Raw genomic sequence first — 26,260 nt, 5'->3', positions numbered from 1 at the left:
TAAGCTGTATATTTAAAATCATGTAGTTTAGGTTTAAAATAGAATACATATATACAGTAGTGTATTGTTTACAGCATAGTAGTTACCCAATGTCTCCCATGACAACAATATGGGGGGAATATGGGGACCTCAACAAATAATTTACTGGGTTGAAGCCAAACACTGGGCTGCAGTTGAACATGCCTGGTTCTGTAAGTATCCTTTTATTCTTGTTAAAGAATACAGTATTGTATGTAACACAATGAAGTCTATGCTTTTGAGATATAAAACCTGAATACCCACGCATATGATGTTTTTTTTTTGTCAGTTAATAATAATTATCACCTTTTGCTTTATATGAATTGCCAAATACATTAAACAGTTGTAGGATCATATTTCGGATAATTATGTTAATTCAAGCATGACAAAATAAGCATTCTGGGATAAATTTCCTGGTAGGAAAATCTTGGTAACATTATTATTGTTCATTTTTTTAACTGATGCAAATGAATGCAAAGTGCACCATCTATAGGTTTTTAGAACGTACTGCAAGCTATTAAATGTCCCTATTTGACTTCTAGACCCTACTACATTTTCTATATCTGTAGTGTTTTGCAACTTTAAAGGGAACAAAAGCTCCTACAATATTTTCATTGCAGTATTTATCTGTGGGCTCAGCAGAAGCAAGAAAAAATAGCTGGACATAAACGTAACCAACGATTGGTTCATAGCGTTAATTGATCAATTAAAGTTTTGACAAACAATTGGTGTCCGGATTTTTCCATCATTGCAAAATATACTCAAACAAAATGAAGGGGTTGCCCTTACTGGCCTTACCATCTAGCTTTATTACAGAAACCTTTCATCTACATATAATGGTTTCTCTACACTACTTGGCTTTTTAATGTTGGGTCTGATTCCAATGTTCTAGCCACAACAAGTGGAATGCTTTTCACTGGTAACATGGATATACACTTGGTAAGTATGATTTTGCTTACCTGCATATTTTATCTTTTTTTGAAACTATACAAATTGTGGTCCCAATTTTACAATAAAGGTAACATCTTTATTTATTGCAAACATCTATGTACAGTAGATAAAGTATCCTCCTTCTGGGCAGGAATCCCCAAAGTAAGCCACCTGTCTTCATATGGACCCAATAAATGTAAAAGATATTGATGGAATTACCAAATTCTGTGTCTTACCACCTGTGATCTGGACCCTACCTCAACCAAGCTTTTAATAAGTGTATGGACATAATTGTCCCTGCATTTGCATAATTCAATGCTCTTTGTAGTTAGGCATTTCTCTGAACCACTAAAAGAAGCAATTGTAAGACCTGTTCTTAGAAAACCTACTTTAGATCCTGACTGCTCGACCAACTACAGACCGGTCAGTGGCGGAAGTCTCGGAGGCAATGGAGTCATTTGCCACCGGGCGCCACGTTTGAAGGGGACACCCGGCTGACATCCATTGCCTCTGAACTCCAGCGTCCAGCCCCTGCGCACCAGACAGAATATTGTATGAGTCTATGAGAGCAGCGCTGCTCCAGGAGCTCAGTTAGAGGAGGAGACGGGACTTCCTGTCACACACAGAGCCCCTGTCTCCTCCTGACAGCCTTGCAACCCGTCCAGCTTTTCACCGCCCACGATCTTCTGTTCATGCTATGGAAGGTATGCCTCTTTTATAGTGTTTGTTAAACTATTTATGTGCATTGTGTGTGTGTGTGTGTGTGTGTGTGTGTATCTATATAGGGCTATGTTTATGTGCATTTGTTGCTATGTGTGCATATATGGCTGTGTGTTTACAGAGGTGTGTGTGGCTGTGTGTATACATATGTATGTGTGTGTGTGTGTGTGTACATGTGTGTGTGGTTGTGTGTATACATATGTGTGTGTGGTTGTATGTTGCTGTGTGTATACATGTGGGTGTATGTGCATATGTAGCTGTGTGTATACATGTGTTTGTGTGTGTTTGTTTACGTGTGGGTTTATGTGCATATGTGCTGTAGCTACTGTCTGTGTATACATGTGATGTGTGTGGCAGTGTGTATACATGTGGCTGTGTTTATATGTGTGTGGCTGTGTGTGTGTGTATACAGTATGTGTGTGTGCATGTGGGGGGAGGGGCAACATCACACTTCTGCCTCCGGGCATCTCTTATAAACTTACGCCACTGAGACCGGTATCAAACATTTCTTTTCTAGGATATGTGAGAGAGAAAGTGGTTGCAACTCAACTGAAAACCCACCTGATAATACATATTTATGATCCATTCCAGTCAGTATTCAGGAGAAGACCTAGCACTGAAACAAGCCTGGTATCTGATGGCAAGAGACAAAGTTTACTGTTTAATCTTAATCCCTCTGGATCTCTCTGCAGGACTTTATACCATAGACCAGAGGATTCTAATTGAGGGCCTGAAATATGTTATTGGTCTGAATGACACAGTCCTTAGCTGGTTTAAATCATTCTCACAGGCAGGTCACAGAGAGTTTATTTTGGAGTATACTCCTCATCGCTAGTGCAGCTGTCTTGTGGCCTTCCACAGATTTCTATACTATCTAGAATATTTTTTTTTTTTTTTGCAGTATCCATGCTACCACCGAAATAATCTAACATCACGGCCCAGTCTACTTTTGCTATACAGATGATACTCAACAATACCTTTCCTTTGCTTGATGTACTAAGAGCCCAATAAAAACCATAAATGGCTTTCTATCTAAGCTCAAGGAGTAGATGACAGTTGGCTTCAACTGAATCCTAAGGTCCTTATGACAGATCAAATAACAAGAGTGCAGCATAGTCAACCAAATGGACTTAAGCTTTACAATACACTGATAATGAAGGAATTTTGTTGTCTGGGACAGTGGTTTGACACTTAAACATCAGGTGTCAGCCACAATCAAGTCCTCATTATTTAATCTGAGGAATGTATCCAGAATAAAGCAGTTAGGGGCCGTTAGTACTGGTCCAAATTCAGCCCCTTTCTTGATGTTTTGGGTCTGCACAGAGGCATGTGTGAATATGAACATGTGCAAACCCCAGGAGCGAATCGCTTTGGCGAGTTTCACACTCGCCAAGCTATTCGCTCCGGACTTGGAGGTCCAGGGGCGGCAACAGGGGCATTCAAAGCCGTAGTAGATATAAAGGAATGAAAGCGTCACTCTTAGGACTTTGCATGGAGAAAAACACTTACTCCAGGGTGTGTTCTATGTTTCGGTTTAATGAACTAAACCGTCATCAGGAATGATGACGGTTTAGTTCATTAAACCGAAACGTAGAACACACACTGGAGTAAGTTTTTTTCGTCATGCAAAGTTCTAAGAGTGCCGCTTTCATTGCTATATATATTGCAATTTGGACACTGAGGAGAACACAGGCTCACCAGCACCAGGGGCAAATAATCCTCCTGCTCAGATCCACACATTTTGTTGAAGGATCCTTGTTCGTATGTCCTTCTAAGGACATGTAGGGATTTCAACCCTTCCACATATAAGTGGTTTAAACAAGGAATATCACTTTTTGAAATTGGATTGGAAAACTTCATGGAATACACCATTATTTCATTTAAGAATTACACACTATAAAATCGTATACAAGTGGGGAAGGGGGGGGTTTTGGGGAATGGGGGTAAGGATAGAACCTGAGCACAAGCGACACTGGAAGATTGTACAGATTAGTCTAAAGTATAGTTATAGGAATAAGTAATTACCACAGTGGTTTACAGTCAAACAACCAATTGTCTGGTGTGTGGTGACGTGGCGGTGCTCCCCTGAGAGTAAAGATCATGTACCGAGGATTGAAGAAGAAAAAGTACTCTCTTTTGTTTGGGGGCACTCTTTTAATTAGTGTCTAGATATTTCGTGAAAAATAAAATTTAGCTTTTAATAATTTCATTAAAATATTTTGGTCAGACCGACACACAGACAAACAACATGAAACATATCGAGGATTGAAGAATAAAAAGTACTCTCTTTTGTTTGGGGGCACTCTTTTAATTAGTGTCTAGATATTTCGTGAAAAATAAAATTTACTATGTTTCATGTTGTTTGTCTGTGTGTCGGTCTGACCAAAATATTTTAATGAAATTATTAAAAGCTAAATTTTATTTTTCACGAAATATCTAGACACTAATTAAAAGAGTGCCCCCAAACAAAAGAGAGTACTTTTTCTTCTTCAATTCTCGGTACACTATAAAATCGATAAGGTGTGATGAAATTAAGGACAACTCCAGTTTAATAAATCACAGATCATTTATTACAGTGGTGATTGTTCCATTTACAGTCTCAGAGCTTGAAAAGTTTTTTTAATACTCCAGTGGAGTTAGCTACTCCCCAAAAACTTAGAGGGGGTGAATCCTTTTACTATCCACCCAAGTGAATTACACTTCATACTACGTATATGAAGTTAAAATCTACCGGCTTCAAAGATCTTCTGCCGGTCTCATCTATTGGGAGTCTTAATACAAAAGACCAGGAATTGTCTGAACTCAGATACAAGTAGTAACATTTGAGATTGTAAACAAAACCCCTGATGAAGTCTCTGAAGGAGACGAAACGCGTCGGGTTTTGATTGCTGCTCTCTTAAAATAAAAATATTCTTCAAAAAAGAAGCCACAAGCGTATTTTGTTATACATTTAATTGTTTTTAGTGGACGTTACATTTTTAGGGCACTGAAGACACTACTGTTGTGTTTCTATGTTGGTTCTTACTAGTAGGGAACAAAGAGGGTTATTCTAGTTCACTCTTTCTGACAAAATCCTTCTTAGATGGACAAAACCATGTGCACTGCAGGGGGGGCAGATATAACATGTGCAGAGAGAATTAGATTTGGGTGAGTTATTTTGTTTCTGTGCAGGGAAAATAGTGACTGCTTTATTTTTACACTGCAATATAGATCTCACTTTGAAGTAAAACCCCACCCAAATCTAATTCTCTCTGCACAAGTAACATCTGCCCCACCTGCAGTGCACATGGTTTTGTCCATCTAAGAAGGATTTTGTCAGAAAGAGTGAACTAGAATAAGGCCCTAAGTGTCAACAGCGACCACCTAATCCAAATTAGCGCAACTTCGGAGATTGTGTTTCATATATATATATATATATATATATATATAAGTGGTAGTAGTCCGGCACTCAGATAACCAGGAATACTTGGGCGGGTGCCTCCAATAAACCAACCTGGTGAGGGAAGGCTCAATACAGCATACTTGGGTAGATGTGGCACTCACGTCACTGGTACAATAAACGACACGTAGTCATAGTACTTGATCAACGTTTCGGTAATTTATTTTACCGTCTTCAGGATATGACATACAGTAAATACACTCACCTTATATAACATGAACACCCCGTGCAAACACCACGCTGGAAGCCGCGCGCCACACTCGCCGTCAAAGCCTGAGGGCGGGGGCAGCGTGCGGTGCGCCAGGACGCACAACGGCGTCTCCTAGCAACCAGCCACCAAGACGTACGGAGACAAGGGACGCCAGCCGGTATCCCCAGCAACCGTCAGTCATTATAAACAAATACAAAACATTATAATACACAGAGAAGCATATAAGTATCAAAAAATTACAAAAATACAAAATCACAATATCAAAATACAATATTATCATAGCAATATAATTTAAGGAACAACAGATACTCATGATTGCAGGAGAAGAAGATTTAGAAAAAATTCAAGAACTCTAATGATTATAATATCAAAAAAAGCCATTATAAGAACTCATTATAGGAGATCATTATAAGAAACAGGACAGTGATAAATATTCATTTAGCCCTTTAGGGCTGATAGTGTTAAGATGATGAATCCAATAGCTTTCTCGTTTAAGCAAAGCTAAGTTACGATCCCCCCCACGTCTTAATGGGGCTACTTCTCTGTGTATTATAATGTTTTGTATTTGTTTATAATGACTGACGGTTGCTGGGGATACCGGCTGGCGTCCCTTGTCTCCGTACGTCTTGGTGGCTGGTTGCTAGGAGACGCCGTTGTGCGTCCTGGCGCACCGCACGCTGCCCCCGCCCTCAGGCTTTGACGGCGAGTGTGGCGCGCGGCTTCCAGCGTGGTGTTTGCACGGGGTGTTCATGTTATATAAGGTGAGTGTATTTACTGTATGTCATATCCTGAAGACGGTAAAATAAATTACCGAAACGTTGATCAAGTACTATGACTACGTGTCGTTTATTGTACCAGTGACGTGAGTGCCACATCTACCCAAGTATGCTATATATATATATATATATATATATATATATATATATGTATATATATATATATATATGTAAATCTGTTCTAAGGCATCAGCATTTACAAGGCAGCCCACTGCAATACATAGAGAAGACATTCTCTGTATACAATTTTAGATCTCCTGAAGATAAGAAAGTTTCTCCAGAATACAGAAGAGATATGATCTACACAAGAGTTTATGTCTGGTATCCTGTTGAATGTGGTATTTTACCGCACAGTAGAAAATTTTCAGGCTATCCAATTATTATTGGGCGATAACACATGGGATATGTTCCAGAAAGATGTGTTATCTCCTAAGAAAAGGTCGCCAGGGGGCTACTTATCAGGAATTCTGCTTTGCAGACCTGAGGCTCAAAAAGCAGAATCACCGACAAGTACCAGCTTACGGGGCTAATAGGATAGCAGTGAAGGTTCAGTTTGAGCACTTAAATTATTTTGTTGGAGGGCCTGTAGCGAATAGGGAACATCACAGCAAAATTTATTGCAAATATAATGGCCCTGACAGATTCAATCAATAATAAAAAATGGTTTTGAATCTCATCTCAATATAGTTACAATTTATTAATTTCCTAGCTATAAACACAATTACATTTGTTTCCTCTAAATATCTGGTAAACTGTTTTATGCTCATTGCAATTAGATTCATATTTAACCTTCTGACTCTTCTCTCAAGAAAAGGAAAAGGTTAACTTTGATATAAGGAAAAAATTATCCAATTGTGAAATACCATGATTAACTTAACAACTTAACTTAACAATAGTTTATTGATATATGAATGCTTAATATCTCTTAACAAAATAGATCCCTTGTTCTTTTATAAATAAAAAAGTAGAAATTTTATACGGAAAATGTCAAATATTATGTAATAAGTGACACATCATTAGCTATAGATTGCCTTGTTTTAATCAATTGAAAAACTAAATCTATAAAATCTTGTTACTTGCTAAATAAGGAAACGTCTGTTTATGTAATAGGGCGTACACATGGTCCGATGTCGATTTGATTTTGCTTATATAAGATGTTAGATTTTGAATCGATCCTGATGCGCAGCCCCACGGCATCAAAATTGAACGGAAAAATAGACTGTTCAGGCACTATACTGTAATGTAATATATAGTCTAAATCAAATGTGTACATGGCGCCATGCGATTCGATCCCAATTTGATCGGGATCGAATCGGGTTTGAATAGAAAGTAAATCGCACCATTGTGTGTACACTACTTAAGATTATCCTTCTGTCATGGGCATATACATTGCTTAAACACTGAGATATTCAGTAGATCATAAATAAACAGTCTATACTTTAGTAAAGAAAATAATGTTATTAAAGTATATGTAGATACACTTCCATAAATTATAAACAGAAGAAAGATCCACTCAGATAACAGCAATTAGGGGGATAATAAAAAGATCAATAGTAACAATAAAATAATAGTTATAGGTTACATTTTCTTGTAAATATGTATTACTTAGTCATCCACTTAATTATTTAAATTATTGCTATGGGCAACCAATCAGAGTCTACTTATTTATTTAGAACACTCTAGAACAGGGATGGGGAACCTCCGGCCCGCGGGCCGGATACGGCCCCCGCAGACAGTTTGCCCGGCCTTCCTGCCCATCCGCCTACCCACATACCTGCCTGCATTACATGTGAGGTGATGCAGATGCGCCGGCCGGCTCGCCCAGCAAGATAAGCGGGAGATCTGTAGAGCTGACGCGCCCGGCGCCCGCCAATGACTACGGGCTGTGGAGGTGACGCGCCCGCTTGCCAGTGCCAATTACTGTGGGCGGTAGGAACTACCGTACGAAGCTCTTGCAAGTGTTGTAATGCACATGCCATGCACTGCATGGGCGGGAGCATTGCGAGAGGAGTCCAGCAGCCGCCATCACCGCCGGAGCTAATGCCTATTATAACAAGGTAAATGGTGGACGGCGTTAAGGGCCACCGCCTTTCCCTGCTGTCCCTGGCTGCCTCTTGCGCTGCTCCCCTCACCCAACCACCCAGTGACCGGCAGCCTCACTCATGAAGACCTCCCTTCCCCAGTGCTGCATAATCACATAAACCTGTTTGGGGGTGACAACTCCCCCCCTTCCTCCACACTGTCACTTTTTATGCCCACATGTATAGAACGCTGCCCGTGTGTATAATGCCCGCATGTATATGCCGCTGCCAGTGTGTATAATGCCCGCATGTATATGCCACTGTCCGTGTGTTTAATGCCCACATGTATAGAACGCTGCCAGTGTGTATAATGCCCACATGTTTCTATGTATATGCCGCTGCCAGTGTGTATAATGCCCGCATGAATATGCCACTGCCTGTGTGTTTAATGCCCACATGTATAGAACGCTGCCCGTGTGTATAATGCCCACATGTATATGCCGCTGCAAGTGTGTATAATGCCCGCATGTATATGCCACTGTCCTTGTGTTTAATGCCCACATGTATAGAACACTGCCAGTGTGTATAATGCCCGCATGTTTCTATGTATATGCCGCTGCCAGTGTGTATAATGCCCACATGTATATGCCACTGCCCGTGTGTTTAATGCCCACATGTATAGAACGCTGCCCGTGTGTATAATGCCCACATGTATATGCCGCTGCCAGTGTGTATAATGCCCGCATGTATATGCCACTGCCCGTGTGTTTAATGCCCACATGTATAGAACGCTGCCCTGTGTATAATGCCCACATGTATATGCCGCTGCCAGTGTGTATAATGCCCGCATGTATATGCCGCTGCCTGTGTGTATAATGCCCACATGTATATGCCGCTGCCTGTGTGTATAATGCCCGCATGTATATGCCGCTGCCAGTGTGTATAATGCCCGCATGTATATGCCGCTGCCTATGTGTATAATGCCCACATGTATATGCCGCTGCCTGTGTGTATAATGCCCGCATGTATAAGCTGCTGCCCGTGTGTATAATGTAATTTTTAAGTTGATAATTTTTATATGGCCCGAAGGATTTTATAAATATCCAAATGGCCCTTGGTAGAAAAAAAGTTCCCCACCCCTGCTCTAGAAGATAGTAGGATCTGATTGGTTGCCCATAGCAACATCACATGTGAAGTAGAATACATAGCTTAGTAAATTTCCCCCAATGTGTACTATAAAAAAAAAGAGACAGCTACATAACGTATTATAGTTCAATGTTGACATATCCCACTGATATTGACAGTGAGGGCTACACAGTTTCTCCCACCTATAGTCAAAATATAGACTTGACATTTCTGTGTACTCCTGTACATACTGAAATTATAGCACTTTTAAACAATCCCATATTACTAAAACCTGTTTCCTCACTATGTCTAAAAATAGGGATCCTACTGTTACAAGGAGCCTACGTGTGGATGCATTTAATGGCAATGAAGGTCTCTGTAGAGCTCTTTTGATGATGACTGGGTGGATTTTTATTTCTTAACTTTGAGTTTGAGCTTCCTTACAAAAAAGGCAAGTAATGGCTTCACATAACAGGAGTGAGTGCAGCCCTATTAGACAACCCCTTATTTACAATCCAGGCGTACTTTAGTTGAGGGGTGTGTAATTATTATAACATATTTACTTAATATATATATATATTTTTTTTTTGTCTAATGCCTCTTACACACGGTGCTATTCTCACTAACTTTCAATTAGATTTTGACTGTCAGGATCTAATTGCAAGGCAATCGCACCATGTGTACATCAATTAAGTTTTCAGCTGAGCCTGAAGTTTACCGAAAACACCTTGGGGGATATTTACTAATCCTGGACGAACAAGACCGACCCCCGTATGAATGAGTACGATCGAGATCGGCTGTAGCCGACTCGAAAATACAAATGAAGAATACGCAAATTTACAAACTGTCGTATTCTTCTCAATAGCATTTTCTGGTGTTGTAGTCATTAGTACCCGTTCGTATTCGTAATGGGTCATATACATATATATACGGCCGCCAAATGCGCATGGAGTGATAGCATTGCACGGATCAGTGTGACCTGTGCAATGCTGTCAAGTGTAAAAAAAAAAATAATAATTGAAAAAAGAAACGGTGTGGGGTCTCCCACGACTAGAACCAGCCCCGGGCTCAAAGATCCAGCCAAGGTTTTAGAAATTCAGGGTTCAAAAAATGTTGGAGGAACCCCACAATTTCTAAAACCAGCACCAGGCTTACAGTAAGTGCTGGTCTTGGTTCCCAAAATACAGGGGGACAAAATTATTAGCCTTCCCCTGTATTTTGAAAACCAGCATTGGGCCCAAACAGTCAGCAGGGGGAAACTTTTTATGTAAGTTCCCTTGGCCAAAGCATTAACCCCTGACTGGTGAGGGACCTCCCCTCCAAGATACCGCCTGCCCAGGCGGTGGACCCTAGGCTGAAGAATGAAGTGTTAAAAAGCATAAATAACTAATGTGCACCACAATGAGGGACTTGGAGTACCACAGTCACCAGCATGTGGGGCAATAACAGGCCCGCTCGTAATTGTTGTTCTACAATATTACAAATAGTGAAATAATGCACAGACACAGAAGAAAAGTACAAGTTTATTACATACTACAATGACACACACTATACTTACCTATAGTGTCCACCGCAGTTCTGACCCCTTATGCAGTAGTATCCGTTTGGGTGCCTGTGGAAGGAAAATATACTCACCAAGCCAATGGGCGAAGATCCCGGCCTCTTCTTAGCCATACGCACCTGGGGACACCAGTGAGAATGTGTTTGTTGACATTCACCATCCACCAGCCAATCAGGAGTAGGCATTGGGAAATCTCAGCCCCTTAATGGAAGAAGGTTAGCAAACATTCTTGCTGCTGACCCCCGGGTGTGTACAGCTAAGAAGAGTACAGAATCTTAGCCAGATGGCAGAATGTTTCACTGAGGGTGAGATGTACTAAGGGGAAAATGCGGTAAATCCCCTGTTTTACCGCATTTTCCTATGTATTAAAACCCGGCCGCACCGTTACTGCATAATAGGGTATGGCCACCTTTGGGTGGCCATACCCTATAGAAGCCTATGGGCTTCTTTTCGCCACCTCTGCAGCAAACCCGCCTACCCCCTCTCCCCCTTCTTCTGGCTTACATGGTCCAGGTCCTCCTGGACCCGTAAGGTAAAACCTTCCTCCCCCTAGTGACGCAGCCGGACGTCTTTCCGGCTGCAGGGGGGAGGAGGAGGCACCGGGGACAGCCTGCTTAGCTGTTCCCGGCAGGAGGCGGCAGGGAGGTGATGGAGACGCCCCCGCACATCACATTACAGGTATCGCGGGGGGGCCTCCATCACCGCATCATGATGCCAGCCGCATATGTTAGTACATATTCTCTGGCATCAAGGGCGGCGAAGGGCGGCGATGTATATTAATACATCCCGCCCTGAGGGAGATGGATTAGCAAAACTCACTAAATAATAGACGACATGGGCGTCTAATTTTCAATTACCAAAACGTTAGTTTTGTCCAATTAAGGCTAGTTGGATTTCCCCACCATGATTTTACCAGCTCTAGGCCAGTTGATACCAGGGTTTGTTTCCCCGAGGGAGAGCCCTGTTGGGTACAACCTGTCCTAATACCAATGTCACTAGTGCTCTTCTTCATACTCATGAGACTGTGGGTGACAAGGTTTGATAGATTATATTAATATATAGAAATAACTACACCAGTATTAAAGTATTAAAGTGTGCAGTGTATTTCACCTGCTCTTTCACATATATTAACAGAAAAATAGTCACTATACTGTATATTTTGTTGATCTTAAAGATCTTCATTTAAGATGAAGGCAATTCCCTAAGGCAAAAAGTGTGCAGGGCCAACTCTACCATTAGGTAGCTTTATGCAGCTGCATAGGGAGTTGGGATGGGGGGGGGGGGGGGGCATGAACACCCTATCACAAAATTAAGAATGTCTAGGGCTACACCCAGTACTTTTGGGTGTGATCATTGCGAAAAAACAAAAAGGCACACACTGCTGGAAAAAACTATTGCATACCGCGAGTGTAAAGTGACGGATGATATGTAATTAGGGACACCCCAAAAAACAAATGAATTCCCTGCATAATGCTTACCTATATGAATGCCAAAATAGTAAATGATATACCATGCACAGTGTAATTAGTCTGTACAGTGGCCGCCAACTTCATTGGGGTGTGCGGTACTCAAGAAAATAGAAACCTACCTAATAGCTAAAACTATTTTTTTTTTGTGACAGATGTCCCATACAGATGTATAGTCAAACTGAAAACCTTTGTTATATGTAATCTCACATACCATATATACTTTGATGTGCGTGGAGACTAACTTTCCTGTCATTGTGTTCTCAACCTGTTCTGGCTGGTTTTTCCTATGCCCATGGCTTCATCAGTGGTCACTTCCTAGCTAACTCAGCGGTACTGCAGCTGGACGAGCTACCCAAATTACATTCCTGAGCTACCAATAGTTTGCGAGCTTCGGATTGGTGACTACTGTCTTAGATGTTTACATAGTCCCTTATACAGTGTACCAGGTGATTAATAGAAATGTCACAAAGGAGGAGAGATATTTAGCTTTAAAATATAGATCTTTTATCCAGAAACCAATTAGGAAAACAGCTCCAGAACACAGAAGGCTGCAAAGATAAACAATGAATACCATGCAAATAGACCTAACCACCATGGGCTCCAATAAGGGATGAATACTGACCGCAGGGTGCAGAGATACATCAATTGTTAGGCTTTAGCATATTTTAGTCATGATGCTGAATGGATTCAGAAACAAGCCTTACACAAAAAACTTTTTAAAACATATTCTGTATACTGTATACTGTGGGCAGGCGAGTTACAGGTTAGGAGGGGATTACTTTTATCATGATCTCGGGAGAGCACTGTGGTTTGGATCTATTATGACAAGTTTCCTGAAAAATCTGATACTTACACATATTTTAATGATAATTTATTCTTAACCATACTGTATGTACTTTATTAAACTGCATTAGATATCTGCCCCGAAATGAATAAACTGTATAACATTGCTCCCCCTTAATCTCTGTTGTTTGCTCTATCACAGCACAGGGAGCATAAGATTTTATATTTCTCTAATTGATACTGTATTATAAAAATTCCTACCAACAGTATACACACACCCATCTTCTGTACTCTCATATTAGCTAAACTAAACACTGTCCTCTCTAGTTACTTCACTGTCCATGATCATCTACATATACAGTATATCTAATGTCCGTGAGTCTATGAAACACTGCCATCTGCTGTCATAGAGTGAAACTACATCTCTTTCTCACACATGCACAATCACAGAAGGTTTCGACTTGCTTTCAAAACTTTTGCTTCAAGCAAGCTTACTAGTCACTTGATATATACCAGGTACATCAAAAAAAGGAATAAAATCAATTTATCCTAAGCAACCATGTAAAATTTAAGTAAAAGTTTCTGTATTATGTCCATCATTTTTGTTATCAATAGTATAGCTTTGAAATAGTGTAAAGAATTCTTATGATTAATAAATTGTAATCACTTTTGCTATTATAGTTTTTTTGTTGTCTCATGCTGAGAGTACTTTCCCATTTCTTTTACTTATCACAGGAGCATACACTTTCAGTTGAATAGCCCTTTATTATAGTGACAATAAACTTGGTAATTTTCACATGTACAATGTTATAAATAATACATTTGCCCCTTCAAGGTTTAAATGCTAAATGTCACCAATCTGAAGACTGGATATTAACGTTTATGTCTTGATACTGTACTTTATAATTCTATCCCAGCTAACCATAACCCTTTATGAGCCATTACTTGTTTCCATTGTATCCCAGTAATGACATTAAGTAGATAAGGTGCTAAAATAACCCCCCAAAAATATGTTTTGGTCACTCTGGTTCTTAGTACATAAAGCATTGTATCTTGTACACCAAAACCTTATGATTCATTTGATATTGATACTCCAGCACATCATTTTTCAACAACTATGCCGTGGCAAATTAGTGTGCCTTTAGTTGTTCTCAAGTGTGCCACCAGAGCTAGAGATGTATACACCAGTTTACAGCCACCATCACCAGATTAACTGTTATTCACTCGTCTCTTGCTTTCATGTGAGGGCCAATGTATTTATTTTTGTTACCTCTGGGGACCAGTGTGATTGTTTTTTTTTATATGAGGGCAAATGTTTTTGTTTTTTTGCTGTGGCAGCCAATGTGTTTTTCCCTGTGAACGGCTGATGATGTGCCTTGCCAATTTTAAAATCTTGTTTGGTGTGCCGCGAGTTGGAAAAGGTTGAACATTACTACTCTAGCACAGTACTTTACTACATTTACATGCTGTCGACAAAATCTCACACCTGCAGGGTTTTTGATGCAGGTGCAAGAAATTTTTGGTATTTCAATATGAAGACACAGTGAGACGACCAGGATAAGAGTTGCCAATTTAGCCTATATAACTATATTGCTGTGTTTGACATCTAGGGCCAAATGTAATAGGGTGAGAGTTTCAGTAAGTGAGAGATTTTGGGAGAGTTTGCCATGTAAGTGATTGCTGCTTTAAAAAACATGGGAAAACTCTCCCAAAATCTCTCACTTTCTGAAACTCTCACCCTATTACATTTGGCCCCTAATCTCTTTTTTAGTAATACCCTAGGTCCAATTTAACATGATTGTAATGTTTAATGGTAAACATTTTTTAATAGTAGAGTTTGGGATTCTTTGTCCTTGAGGACAAAGGATTTCAGCAACCAAGGACCCTAAGTAACATTCAGTATATAGTATAACCTATTAAATTAACAAGTTATTTTTAATTTTAATATTATTTTAAAGAATAATTATTTTGAACTAGAATTAACCTAATGGACTTATTTCTTTTTTGGTACTATTAGTGACAGTTTGTACACTGTCTGACCAAAAGTAACATTCTCGCTGTCTTATCTTCCTCAGTCTTGGTACTTGGGTTAGCAGCCTGACCTACCTCCCATCCACTGGAACCAGCAGACAGAAAGTGAGAGTCTCTGCAAAGCTTCAAGTCCACAGGACAACAGCTCAAAGCATCTCTTTGCAAAAATTCTTCCCAAGAAAGAGAGAAAAGTCAGTGATATCCTGCAGTGGTCAGTGGGAGATGAGGAAGAATAATATCTGTCATCTTTTGATCGGTCCTTCTCTTCAGAAGAAAGTCACAGGGCTGGTGTTCCTGCATCATGGATTACTGAAAAAAAAAATATATATATATATATATATATATATATGATTTTAATATCCTTTCATTCTTAGCCCATTCACAAAAGGGTTGAATATCCAACCAGCAAGAAGGAGGAAGAACTAAGATCTTCCTGGATATACTTTATTATAATTATTATTAATAATATTATTATTATTATTATTATGCAATTGATATACCTTCATTGTTTATTTACTCTATTCTGCTCCCTCCCAGAAAAGTTTATCCTGTTTTTGGCTGAAGGACTTTGGCTTATGAAAGCTTGGCATTAGGGGGGATACACAAAATATTGTGGAATGCACCTTAACCTTCTCCCCAGGTCTTATTCAAAATTGCAATGTACCTATTGAACCACATACACATTTGCGAGTGAATCAGCACTCACCTTTTTGAGACAAAATAATGATATATGTGACTGTGGGGTAGATGTATGAAGCAGTGATAAGGGAGGTTAAGTGAGCCAGATGAGAAGTGGCCCATGCAACCAATCAGCAATTATGCAAATTATAGATGTTAATTCAGTGCTGATTAGTTGCCATGGGCCACTTCTCCTCTGGCTCACTTCTCCCTTATCAATGCTTCATACATCTACCCCTGTGAGAGAAATAAAGAGTAGTCATTGTTTCATTTCCATGTCATCTCCAGTCCGTTTATAGGCCATAGAGTATAATTTGTGCAATCTCAATATAAAAACTCAGCTTGTTATGTTTGTCTGAATTGCCTAAACAGCATTACATAAGGAACATATATTTGCATGTGTGTGTGTGTGTGTGTGCAGAAAAATAGGCACTCTTTCTTTAAGCAGAGCCTGGTGCCAGAGTCAAAATAGTAATTCAATTATCTGCCAGTACTCATGACATGCACAGAAAATAAACTATTCCCTCATTTGGAGACCTCTCCGGGATTCTTTTACATACCCTTCTTTGCATGTCAAGAGTGATGTCTGATAATTTTTTAATCTCAGACCTCTCAAACATTATGCATGTGTTTTTGTTATATGATATAATATATAAATGTGCACAAATGTATAGGTGTTTCCATACAGTATATGTGATAACATCTTTTGCAAATTAATTTTATATATAAATACATATGTGTGTGTGTGTATATATATATATATATATATATATATACACATACATACATACGCACACACACACGCAATGTTGTTGCTTCAACTATGCCATGCAATTGTTTGGCTATGCAAATTTGAATTGCAGTGACTTGCATACTCTCCAAGTTTTCCGAGTGACTCTATACTGAACAGTGCATGGCATTTATATATAAACATAAACTTCAGTAGACATTGCTGAAAGGCTGATTTGGAACTATAGATTATGCAGGTGTGTTCATTGGACATTTGGACAATATTGTTTACTATCCAAAGTTATCACATTTTTTGAGTGGCCAATGACCTGATACATTTTATGAATCTATTTTTTTTTATTTGCACACGTACTCATTGTGAGGACTAATTTAACTGGCCGTCCCAAACATATTATCTGTTTCTAGCAGAAACATTGGTTAAAACATCCTCTTCTGTATTTACAGTAAATTGAATTAGTGCAGCTTTAAGTTTAGTTCAAAACACATATAGCACTTATAAGGATTTTAAATCCAGGGGAATGAGTAAGCAGCTCAAAATTAGTGATAAGAATTAAGAGAAACATGGATTTATTTTCTCTAAAGAAATTAATACAATTACTATACATTCAATATGTGTAGCACCTTATGATGTGGGCACATCAGGGCCATCATTGGTGTGCAGAAGCAACGTGGACTATACAATACAAGCAGTTACAAAACATACACTAAGAGATGTATCATGCCAAGTTGGCTAAAGTGGAGAAGTTTCCCAAACAACAAATCAACTCCTGTCATTTATCTAGCATAATCTTTGAAATTAAAGATCTTATTGGGTGTTTAGGACAACAAGTACACTTTAGCTCTCTCCGAGCCTTGATATATCTTCCCTCCAATGAAATATCAATTCAGGCAAAAGTTATAATTAAGATTAGACCACTGAAGCTACAGGCTTTTAATAAGCCAGTGACAACCTATCCATCCGTTCCCATAATTGAATGTGTAATTGGGTTGGGTAGTGCTGCTGTATGCCAGTTTTCTCTAGACATTAGAAGTCAATCAAATGAAACATCTTACCCAAGGGCGTAACTACCATAGGTGCAAGGGGTGCAGCTGCTATGGGGGCCCATCTTTACTGTTTAAGTAATGTTTTACATACATTTATCACCATCAGTTGCTAAATAGGGGGCCCTTAAAAACTTTTACTATGGGGCCAATGAATATCTGGTTATGCCCCTGATCTTACCATTAACCCTAGAACACATACAGGGGTAGTAAAATACCCCAAAGAAACTTGAAATAATTGCCTACAAAAGTGATGTATGTATTCTTGGGTTAATGTTATAGACATTAAAACTATGCTATCCAGAATGTTGATATACCACTTTATAATAGGCGCAAAAGGTAATAGGCAATATAACAGGAAAATTTGGGTAGTATGGAAGATGTGTCTAGCATCTCAAGTCACTGCAGTAATAAAGATGTGTTAATATAGTTCATATGTTGTGTACATATGTGTTGCAACTGTGTGTCTGTCTGTGTATAGTATATTGTATCTAGAAGAGGCAAAGGTGTAACTGCACTGTATCTCAGGATATCCTGATATCTAGCGCAGTTACCTCCTTTCCTCTTGTACATTGTTTTGGGAGTGACATCCCTAATCCTTGTAGCTGCTGCTTGACAAACCAGCTCTACTCCTAGCGGCTATCTTGTTATCTGTTCTCAAATATTGTATGTAGAGCCGGATTTGGAAAAGATTTGTAGTATAAATTGACACTAATCAATCGCATTTATTGTGTTATATTGGGATACTATGGCATAAGTTGGATTGAAGAGGTTTGGATCATACAATTGTAAAAGTTACAGAAAAAACAGATCCGGCTCTAAATATGATGTATATGTGTATATATTCAGTATGCAGATGTTTTAAGTACATTTATATACAAATATACCCAAATTTATACATACATTGAAAGCAGGATAAATCTACAGATATGCAAATTATATACACTACTCAAGTGAGCCCCTCAAGTATAGAACTAATTTGAAAAATAAAAGTAATTACTAAACAGAAGTTACATATCAGCCACATTACAGAGTAAACTGCATGGTGCTTCTCCCTGCAATTAACCCCAATACTTGCACTCATCCTAAAGGCTTGTGGCTGATGACCTGCATGGCAGATTTCAATATGGCACCATTCCCAATAAAAGCTAAGATGGGAGAGTGCATTATTTCATACTTAACCTCTCCCTCTCTGCCATGTATAAATAGTCTGTTTTGAAGAGGATAAATTAAAAAAAATACATACCTGGTAAATAAGCAGGATATCTGATCAGTTCTAGTTATGGTTTGTACTTCTCCTTGTGGTAGTGGTATCCTTCTCAGCTGACCTACTATAAACACCCCAAAACTCCTAAATTCTTAAAGAGCTCTCTGCGAAGGGTCAGCTAAAAGATGGTCCACCATCTGGATGCTTTCTACTTCTAGATAGTAATGCCATTGTTCAGGCTGTCACTAACAAACTAGCACTATTGTAAAATAAAACAAAAATACATTAGGGATTTTGAGGTGATGAAGAAAGTGTCAATTATTTCTGTTGGACAATCCCAACAATCCTATATGGGGTCTGCTGCATTTTAAGATGTTGTATGGAAGGGTTAACTGAAAACCATAATATAAATAAAACACTAGAGTATCCTATGAAGCAAAATAGTATATATATATATATATATATATATATATATATATATATATATATATATATATATATATATATATATATATATATAGCATTAAATATGTACAAATGATTTTTTTCCCTTATTTGCACGGAATTTTTCTATCACATTATGTGCCTTGCCTTCTGATAAATGATGAAATAACCACTTGCTCATTTGCTGCATGCTCTGACTTTAGTATACAGGAAATATGAAATGTGTACAGACATTAAACAGTTAATGATTTCTGATTCCTTATTATTTTGTTAATGGATTTGTAACTGATTATTTTGGTTTTATTTTTTCATCCTTTATGTCATTTTTTTGATGCATTCTTATTTCCCTTGTCCTGTATATGTATTCCCAGAGAGGCTGTTAAACATTAACACTGCTTTGAGTAGCACAAATTATGTGAAATGTCCCCAATTAATAACAATCTGTATAACAGTATAATGTAACAGACAACTAGCCAGCTGGTGGGCCAGGGGCCTGCAGACCAAAGATGTGTGGGGAACCTATTAATCTCCATAGACTTTACTGTACTGTATGACCCACATGCATAATTTACGGTACAAAATTATGGTCTTCCACTTTAAAAACATTGCATAGCACTGATGTAGAAAAATCAATGTAAGCAAGTAGCTAAGTATAGTAGAAGCTATGGTGAATTTATTGTATGAAAATGCATAAACAAATGTGTATGATGCCTTTCAGAGATATCATCTGGATAAGATTTGGTTTATTTCTCAACCTTCTCTGCTTTTTTAAAATTCTAGGGTACTTAAAAGGATGGCACACTATTTTGAATTCATATACCCCAACTAATATTAAGATATATTGAAATATAAATATATAAATATATCTCTTGTCTATTTAAGATGAGTAAAATGTTTCAGACAATTTTGTATTTCTACAAAGTGCACTGTTTGCCTCCTAGCAAATCAGTTTGATCAAAAAATTGGAAGTATACATTTAACTTGAAATAATAAATGAGTAATAGAATGAAAAAATGTACATGATAAATATTTTTTTAACTCATAAAACATATTTATGTTAGAAAAATGTAGTTATTATTTAAACCGGGGAGAAAATAATTGGCCAGATTTGTCCTGCTACTGTACATAGGTAAAAATTCACTCATCCTTCTCATTCGGTTGCCAACATCTTCTTGTGACCTTTGATAGAAAAATAGAAAGTTATTTCTAACTTACCTACTGTACTTTCATGCTGGAGGAATCTGCGAATATAATGACTTTGAACAGTCTGAGCTATGACTTAACCGCACTAGTACTTTGTATAAAGGCAAGCTAACGGCCCATTTATTCAAAAATAAATTATCTTGGCAATAACTAATGGTTGCAATGTGATATTACAGCAATAAAACATACCAACTGTATGTCCCTTTCTGGCAAAACCAATACTGCCAAGTCAGCTGACCATTACATAACTGCCCCAACAATCTCAGAGTGGTTATTATATTGTTCCATTATGCAGAGTCAGCCATGTCAATTCAGCACATGTGCAATGATACTGAAAGGCCAGAAGTGCACACTTTTAGCTCCATTAGTTAAAGCAACTACATAAAATTTAAAGAAGCAAATAGGACATTCACCCATGTTGACCTAGACACCTGTCGACCTTGCCACCTGATGACCCAACGGTCTTGACTTAATGACTGTCGACTTAAGTGCTGTCGACAATACGATCCACATATATATATATATATATGAATCGATGCAGCCTCCAGCACTCCTGCCACCCCCGATGGGGTTTGTGCATTCCAGTGCCCTCCTGAGGGGCTATGGTGGACCCAGTAACAGGAGGTAATAATCAGGTGGCACTCGTAGATTTTGAAAAATCTTCGAGTGCCGTCTGATCATTACCTCATATATATATATATATATATATATATATATATATATATATATATCATAGTCCAAAACTTGATGGCCTTGTTCTAAAAAAGATCCAACTTACCCTGGTGCTGAATATAGTAATATGCAAACTCAAAAAGATAGAAGACACTCAGGGATGTTAATGTAGAAATACTTTGACAAATGTTTCAGGATTCAAATCCTTTTCATCAGGATCACAGAAAAAAATTACATATATGTAAAGGCTATTTGTGTTGTCTTCTTTAAAATGTATACCTTACATTTTATAAATAACAAATATTTTTGTTCAATATTGAAGCATTTTTTTTATATTTCTGTTTTGGTGATGTCTTACTCAGGTGGAGTATCTAGTACTTTGCGGTGGTACGTGATACATGTTAAATAGACCTTCCCCTCTGTAGGACAATGCTATAACAAGCCATATCAACCGTGAAAGCAGACATTTTGGTTGCAATAGGGCTCTTGGCACATAAATAATGCACTTGGCTTTTTTTTCACTGTAATCTGCAAAATGTAAACCTTAGTGCTGAGGAGAAGTGAAAATGTTTTTCAACAGAAATGATGACATCTGCAAATCATCTTATTATGAATTGGGGAATATGAATTACAGAATGACTGAATTTTTCTTTCTTCCCTGTGATTTTAGCTATGTTCTTATATCAATTTATATTGAATGCTATGTATATAACCTGTTCATCATATCAGGTATGGCATGTAAACACGGCCTGAGTATTTGCAATATTTTGATGTTTCTCACTAAACAGCCCAGTTAACAGCCTCTCAAGTTTAGGACTGACACATCAAGTTCTGTATTTATATTACCTTTCCATATAAAGTAGAATATTACAATTTAAAATGTTCTAAAATAAATCTGTGTCATTCCCGATAATTCTTCATGCTGTCCTTCTCTAATTCTAACTCGTGTTAAAGTGGTCCAAATATTCCCTTTGTTTACCCTCCATTTGTGTGAGCCTTCTCTTTTCATCTTCTCTAGCTTCACTGCTAATCATTCCTTAAATGTTGTGTATTATTATCACTCATCTCACTATTGTATAAATGTAATGTCTATCCCATTTCAAAGCCAATTTTGTTTTGGTTCCACTAGAAATGTAAACTCAGAACTATACAATTGGGACCTTTTCCTAAAAGTGACCTGATTATTATTTTACCAATACACCTGCAATCATTATTGGGGCCAGGCTCACTTCAGGAACCTATTGGGCACATCATATCTCCAGGTAAAACTTGTGGTAATGTGTAACTACTCTAAAACAGTGGTTCCCAAACTTTGTTTGAATTATGGTGCCCTAGAATATCAGAATATTTTCATGGCACCCTTAGGCCATAAGTTTCTTATTGAGAAATTTTGAAAAAGAATATTAAACTAAGTAAATTGTGTGTATATGTCTTACTTGTGGTCAGTTATGTGGTGAGGGTCCAGATTTGCTTCTATTTGTCTACATATGTTATGACTGGTTGCCACCAGCACTGGTTTGGCCTGTTCCATTGACCATAAATAGTTTGAATTGATCCACCCCAGGGTTTCATGGCACACAGTTTGAGAACCACTGCTATAAAAGATCAGAGTACAGTACATGATAACACCTGCCTGGCACTTATATTAGGGCATGCCTATCACAGAACATTTAAATGTACCTCTTTGGCTATATTTAGGGCTACGTATGGAGATATGCATTTAGAATATTAGTTTAGGATTACATTTTGTATTTTATTGAATATTTTCTAGTGTTTAGTATTACCTAGTCAAGCAAATGATTTGACAGGAGATCTCCCTCATTTTGAAGATGGCCTTCCTGTTTAGACAGGAGCTCTGAAATAAGGGTTTGGTGTACTCTGCGCTAATCATTGGGTATATAATAAACTCACGCTGTGCACAATGAGAACAGTACTCACTTTAAAATGACAAATTTAATATGATTAAATATTAAAATATAAACAATGATTAAAGATATAGGAGGGTAAACAACAAAAGTTGGAGTATAATCAATAATAACATAAGTTATAAATAATAAACATTATTCATTGAGTATTGTAACGGTTAAATTGCAAGGGAGAGCCCGTTGGAGCCTGACCAAAAAGGAGTATGAAGCGGTGGTTAGTGCCTCCGTTTAGCGTGTTAGCACACACGCTAAACAGAGGCACTAGCCACCGCTTCATAATTACTAATATTGCATTTGACATTTGCTACTAACATCCTGCTTAGAAGACAAACAGAGTGGTGAATAGTAATTAGCGCTCAGTGTATAACCAACAAGAAAAAAGGGGATATTATATCACCATTTATGATACATTCTTTGTGAAATGTTCACAATCAGGGCAACCTGAAACGATATACACCCCTTCACACGGATGGTGGGACAAACAGACTACACTGATAGTGCAGGTTAACCTTGATTTAAAATTGAATTTAATACAGATCACACTTACAATCTGCAGACAATAAAAACAGCATGGGTGGTTTTCCACAGTGGCAAAAACAGCACGGTCAGATGAAAATAGGCAGATCCAACTTTGTCCAATAAGACTCCCGTCTGGAACAGGGGCTCAGCGGTACACGGAACTCTGCGTTCACCAGTGGTTGTTTTCTCCTCCAGGGCACCTTCCAGCAGTAAGAACACTCAACGCGTTTCAGATAAGTCCTTCATCAGGAGTGTAATGTCCAAGAGGGAGATGAGGCCCTCTTAAATAGTCCCGTAATTACTAACATACAGGTGTGCATCAGCCGCAACAGGGGCTGTACTGTGATGTCCGGCGGAAACAAGATGGCCGTGGGTGTCACGGTCTGAGTTGTATGAAATGCGGAAGTAGATTCTTTCGTGCGTGTCACTCTGGCTTTCGCCGCCGGTTAGATAGAGATGTTTTGTTCAAAAGGTGTTGTATGTATTAATGCTACTGCGATCTTTCTTTTGCTTCTGGACAATTTTACATAGCTTACACATTATAAAGAACAATTTCCTTGATGGGTCTATAAAAGAGACAAAAATGTCAGTACATATAAAATACATATAAAAACAAATAAAACAATTAGAAAGGGTGGAAACATACACAAACATCTGAGCGACCATGTTTAGGACAAGAACGGCTTGAGTTCGAATTCAGAGTTGAGTCCCTGTGGAAAAAAATCTTTTTAGATTTGGTCATTTACATAGAAGAAAGTCAAATTAAAACAAATACCTATCAAGCCAACGGATTCTAATAGTTTTATTAACATAGAGAGTTAACACCACAGAAATTGGCTTAATGCTATACCTTTTGGCCAGTTTTCCAGAATAAAATGCAACTGTACAGATAAGGCCATCTGTGATACATAGTTCGACGAAGTTACTAAACGTCTGACCTCAAAGGGTTATTGTGAAAAATCTCTACAATACTCCAGATCCCGGATCGATACAATTGAAAGATCTGAATTATTAAAAGAAAAAAGTGTAGAGCAAAATGAAAAGGACAATGACAGATTTAAATTTGCATTTATCAGCCAATATAGCTCCAAATATAAAGACATCGAAAGGATCTTCAGGTCAAACTGGAAGTTATTACATAAAGATCCAGTTTTAGGTAAATTATTACCCGAAGTCCCCCAATTTATATATAGAAGAGCACGACTCTTCGTAACCATCTAGGGAAGAGCTCATCTGAAACAGCGATAAGAAAAAGTACAAGAACAAATGGTTTTCATCGCTGCGGCACATGTTTAATGTGCAAGACAGTAAAATCGGATGTTAAAAAGAAGATAGACTTCACTATAGGGGGTAAAACTTACAAAATCCAGAATTTTATAACCTGTCACTCTAAAGGAGTTATATATGTTCTGCAGTGTGAGTGCGGGCTAGCATATGTGGGGAAAACATCCCGACAGATGAAAGCCCGACTTGCAGAACATGTGTACAATATTAAAAAAGGCTTGATGACACATACAGTGTCTGCTCACTTTAAAAATGTTCATGCATCCAATATTTGTAAGATATCCAATTTTGGGGGGATTGAACAGATCTCTTCCAATTGGAGGTCTAATGACATGGAAAACCGACTTTCAAGAACAGAGATGAGGTGGATTCACCGTTTGAGGACCCTGGTTCCACAGGGACTCAACAGTGAATTCGAACTCAAACCGTTCTTGTCCTAAACATGGTCGCTCAGATGTTTGTGTATGTTTCCACCCTTTCTAATTGTTTTATTTGTTTTTATATGTATTTTATATGTACTGACATTTTTGTCTCTTTTATAGACCCGTCAAGGAAATTGTTCTTTATAATGTGTAAGCTATGTAAAATTGTCCAGAAGCAAAAGCAAGATGGCAGTAGCATTAATAAATATAACACCTTTTGAACAAAACATCTCTATCTAACTGGTGGTGAAAGCCAGAGTGACACGCACGGAAGAATCAACTTCCGCGTTTCATACAACTCAGACCGTGACACCCACGGCCATCTTGTTTCCGCCGGACATCACAGTACAGCCCTTGTAGCGGCTGATGCACACCTGTATGTTAGTAATTACGGGACTATTTAAGAGGGCCTCATCTCCCTCTTGGACATTACACTCCTGATGAAGGACTTATCTGAAACGCGTTGAGTGTTCTTACTGCTGGAAAGTGCCCTGGAGGAGAAAACAATAACTGGTCGACGCAGAGTTCCGTGTACCGCTGAGCCCCTGTTCTGGACGGGAGTCTTATTGGACAAAGTTGAACCTGCCTATTTCCATCTGACCGTGCTGTTTTTGCCACTGTGGAAAACCACCCATGCTGTTTTTATTGTCTGCAGATTGTATGTGTGATCTGTATTAAATTCAATTTTAAATCAAGGTTAACCTGCACTATCAGTGTATTCTGTTTGTCCCCCTTGTCGCACCATCCGTGTGAAGGGGTGTATATCTTTCAGGTTGCCCTGATTGTGAACATTTCACAAAGAACGTATCATATGGTGATATAATATCCCCTTTTTACTTGTTGGTTATACACTGAGCGCTAATTACTATTCACCACTCTGTTTGTCTTCTAAGTATTTTGAGGCAATCTACTGGATGTGTGCCTTTCTGGTGTATTGTTCAGATGCACAGTGTATTTAATTGTGCACCTATCACTGTCAAAAAATTCTGTTTCCATTCCATTTGTCTTTTAACATCCTTGCTTGACAAAAC

The 26,260-nt window shown here is 38.4% G+C and overlaps 1 protein-coding gene across 1 annotated transcript in view; it reads left to right on the top strand.

Annotated features, from left to right (window-relative positions):
• The window catches only part of NFIC (nuclear factor I C), a 170,277-nt gene extending 148,285 nt beyond the window's left edge, over window positions 1-21,992 (top strand). The window contains exon 11 of the mRNA XM_083179246.1: window positions 15,129-21,992. Coding sequence (XP_083035372.1) covers window positions 15,129-15,146 — 18 coding nt within the window. The 3' untranslated portion in view covers window positions 15,147-21,992. The remainder of the gene's footprint in view (window positions 1-15,128) is intronic.
• Window positions 21,993-26,260: the final 4,268 nt, after the last annotated feature.

The sequence above is a fragment of the Crinia signifera genome, chromosome 1 (assembly GCF_055691185.1).
Source record: "Crinia signifera chromosome 1, ASM5569118v1, whole genome shotgun sequence".
Lineage (NCBI taxonomy): Eukaryota > Metazoa > Chordata > Amphibia > Anura > Myobatrachidae > Crinia > Crinia signifera.
The sequence above is the reverse complement of the archived record's forward strand: the minus strand, read 5'-3'. Positions and strand labels throughout refer to the sequence as shown.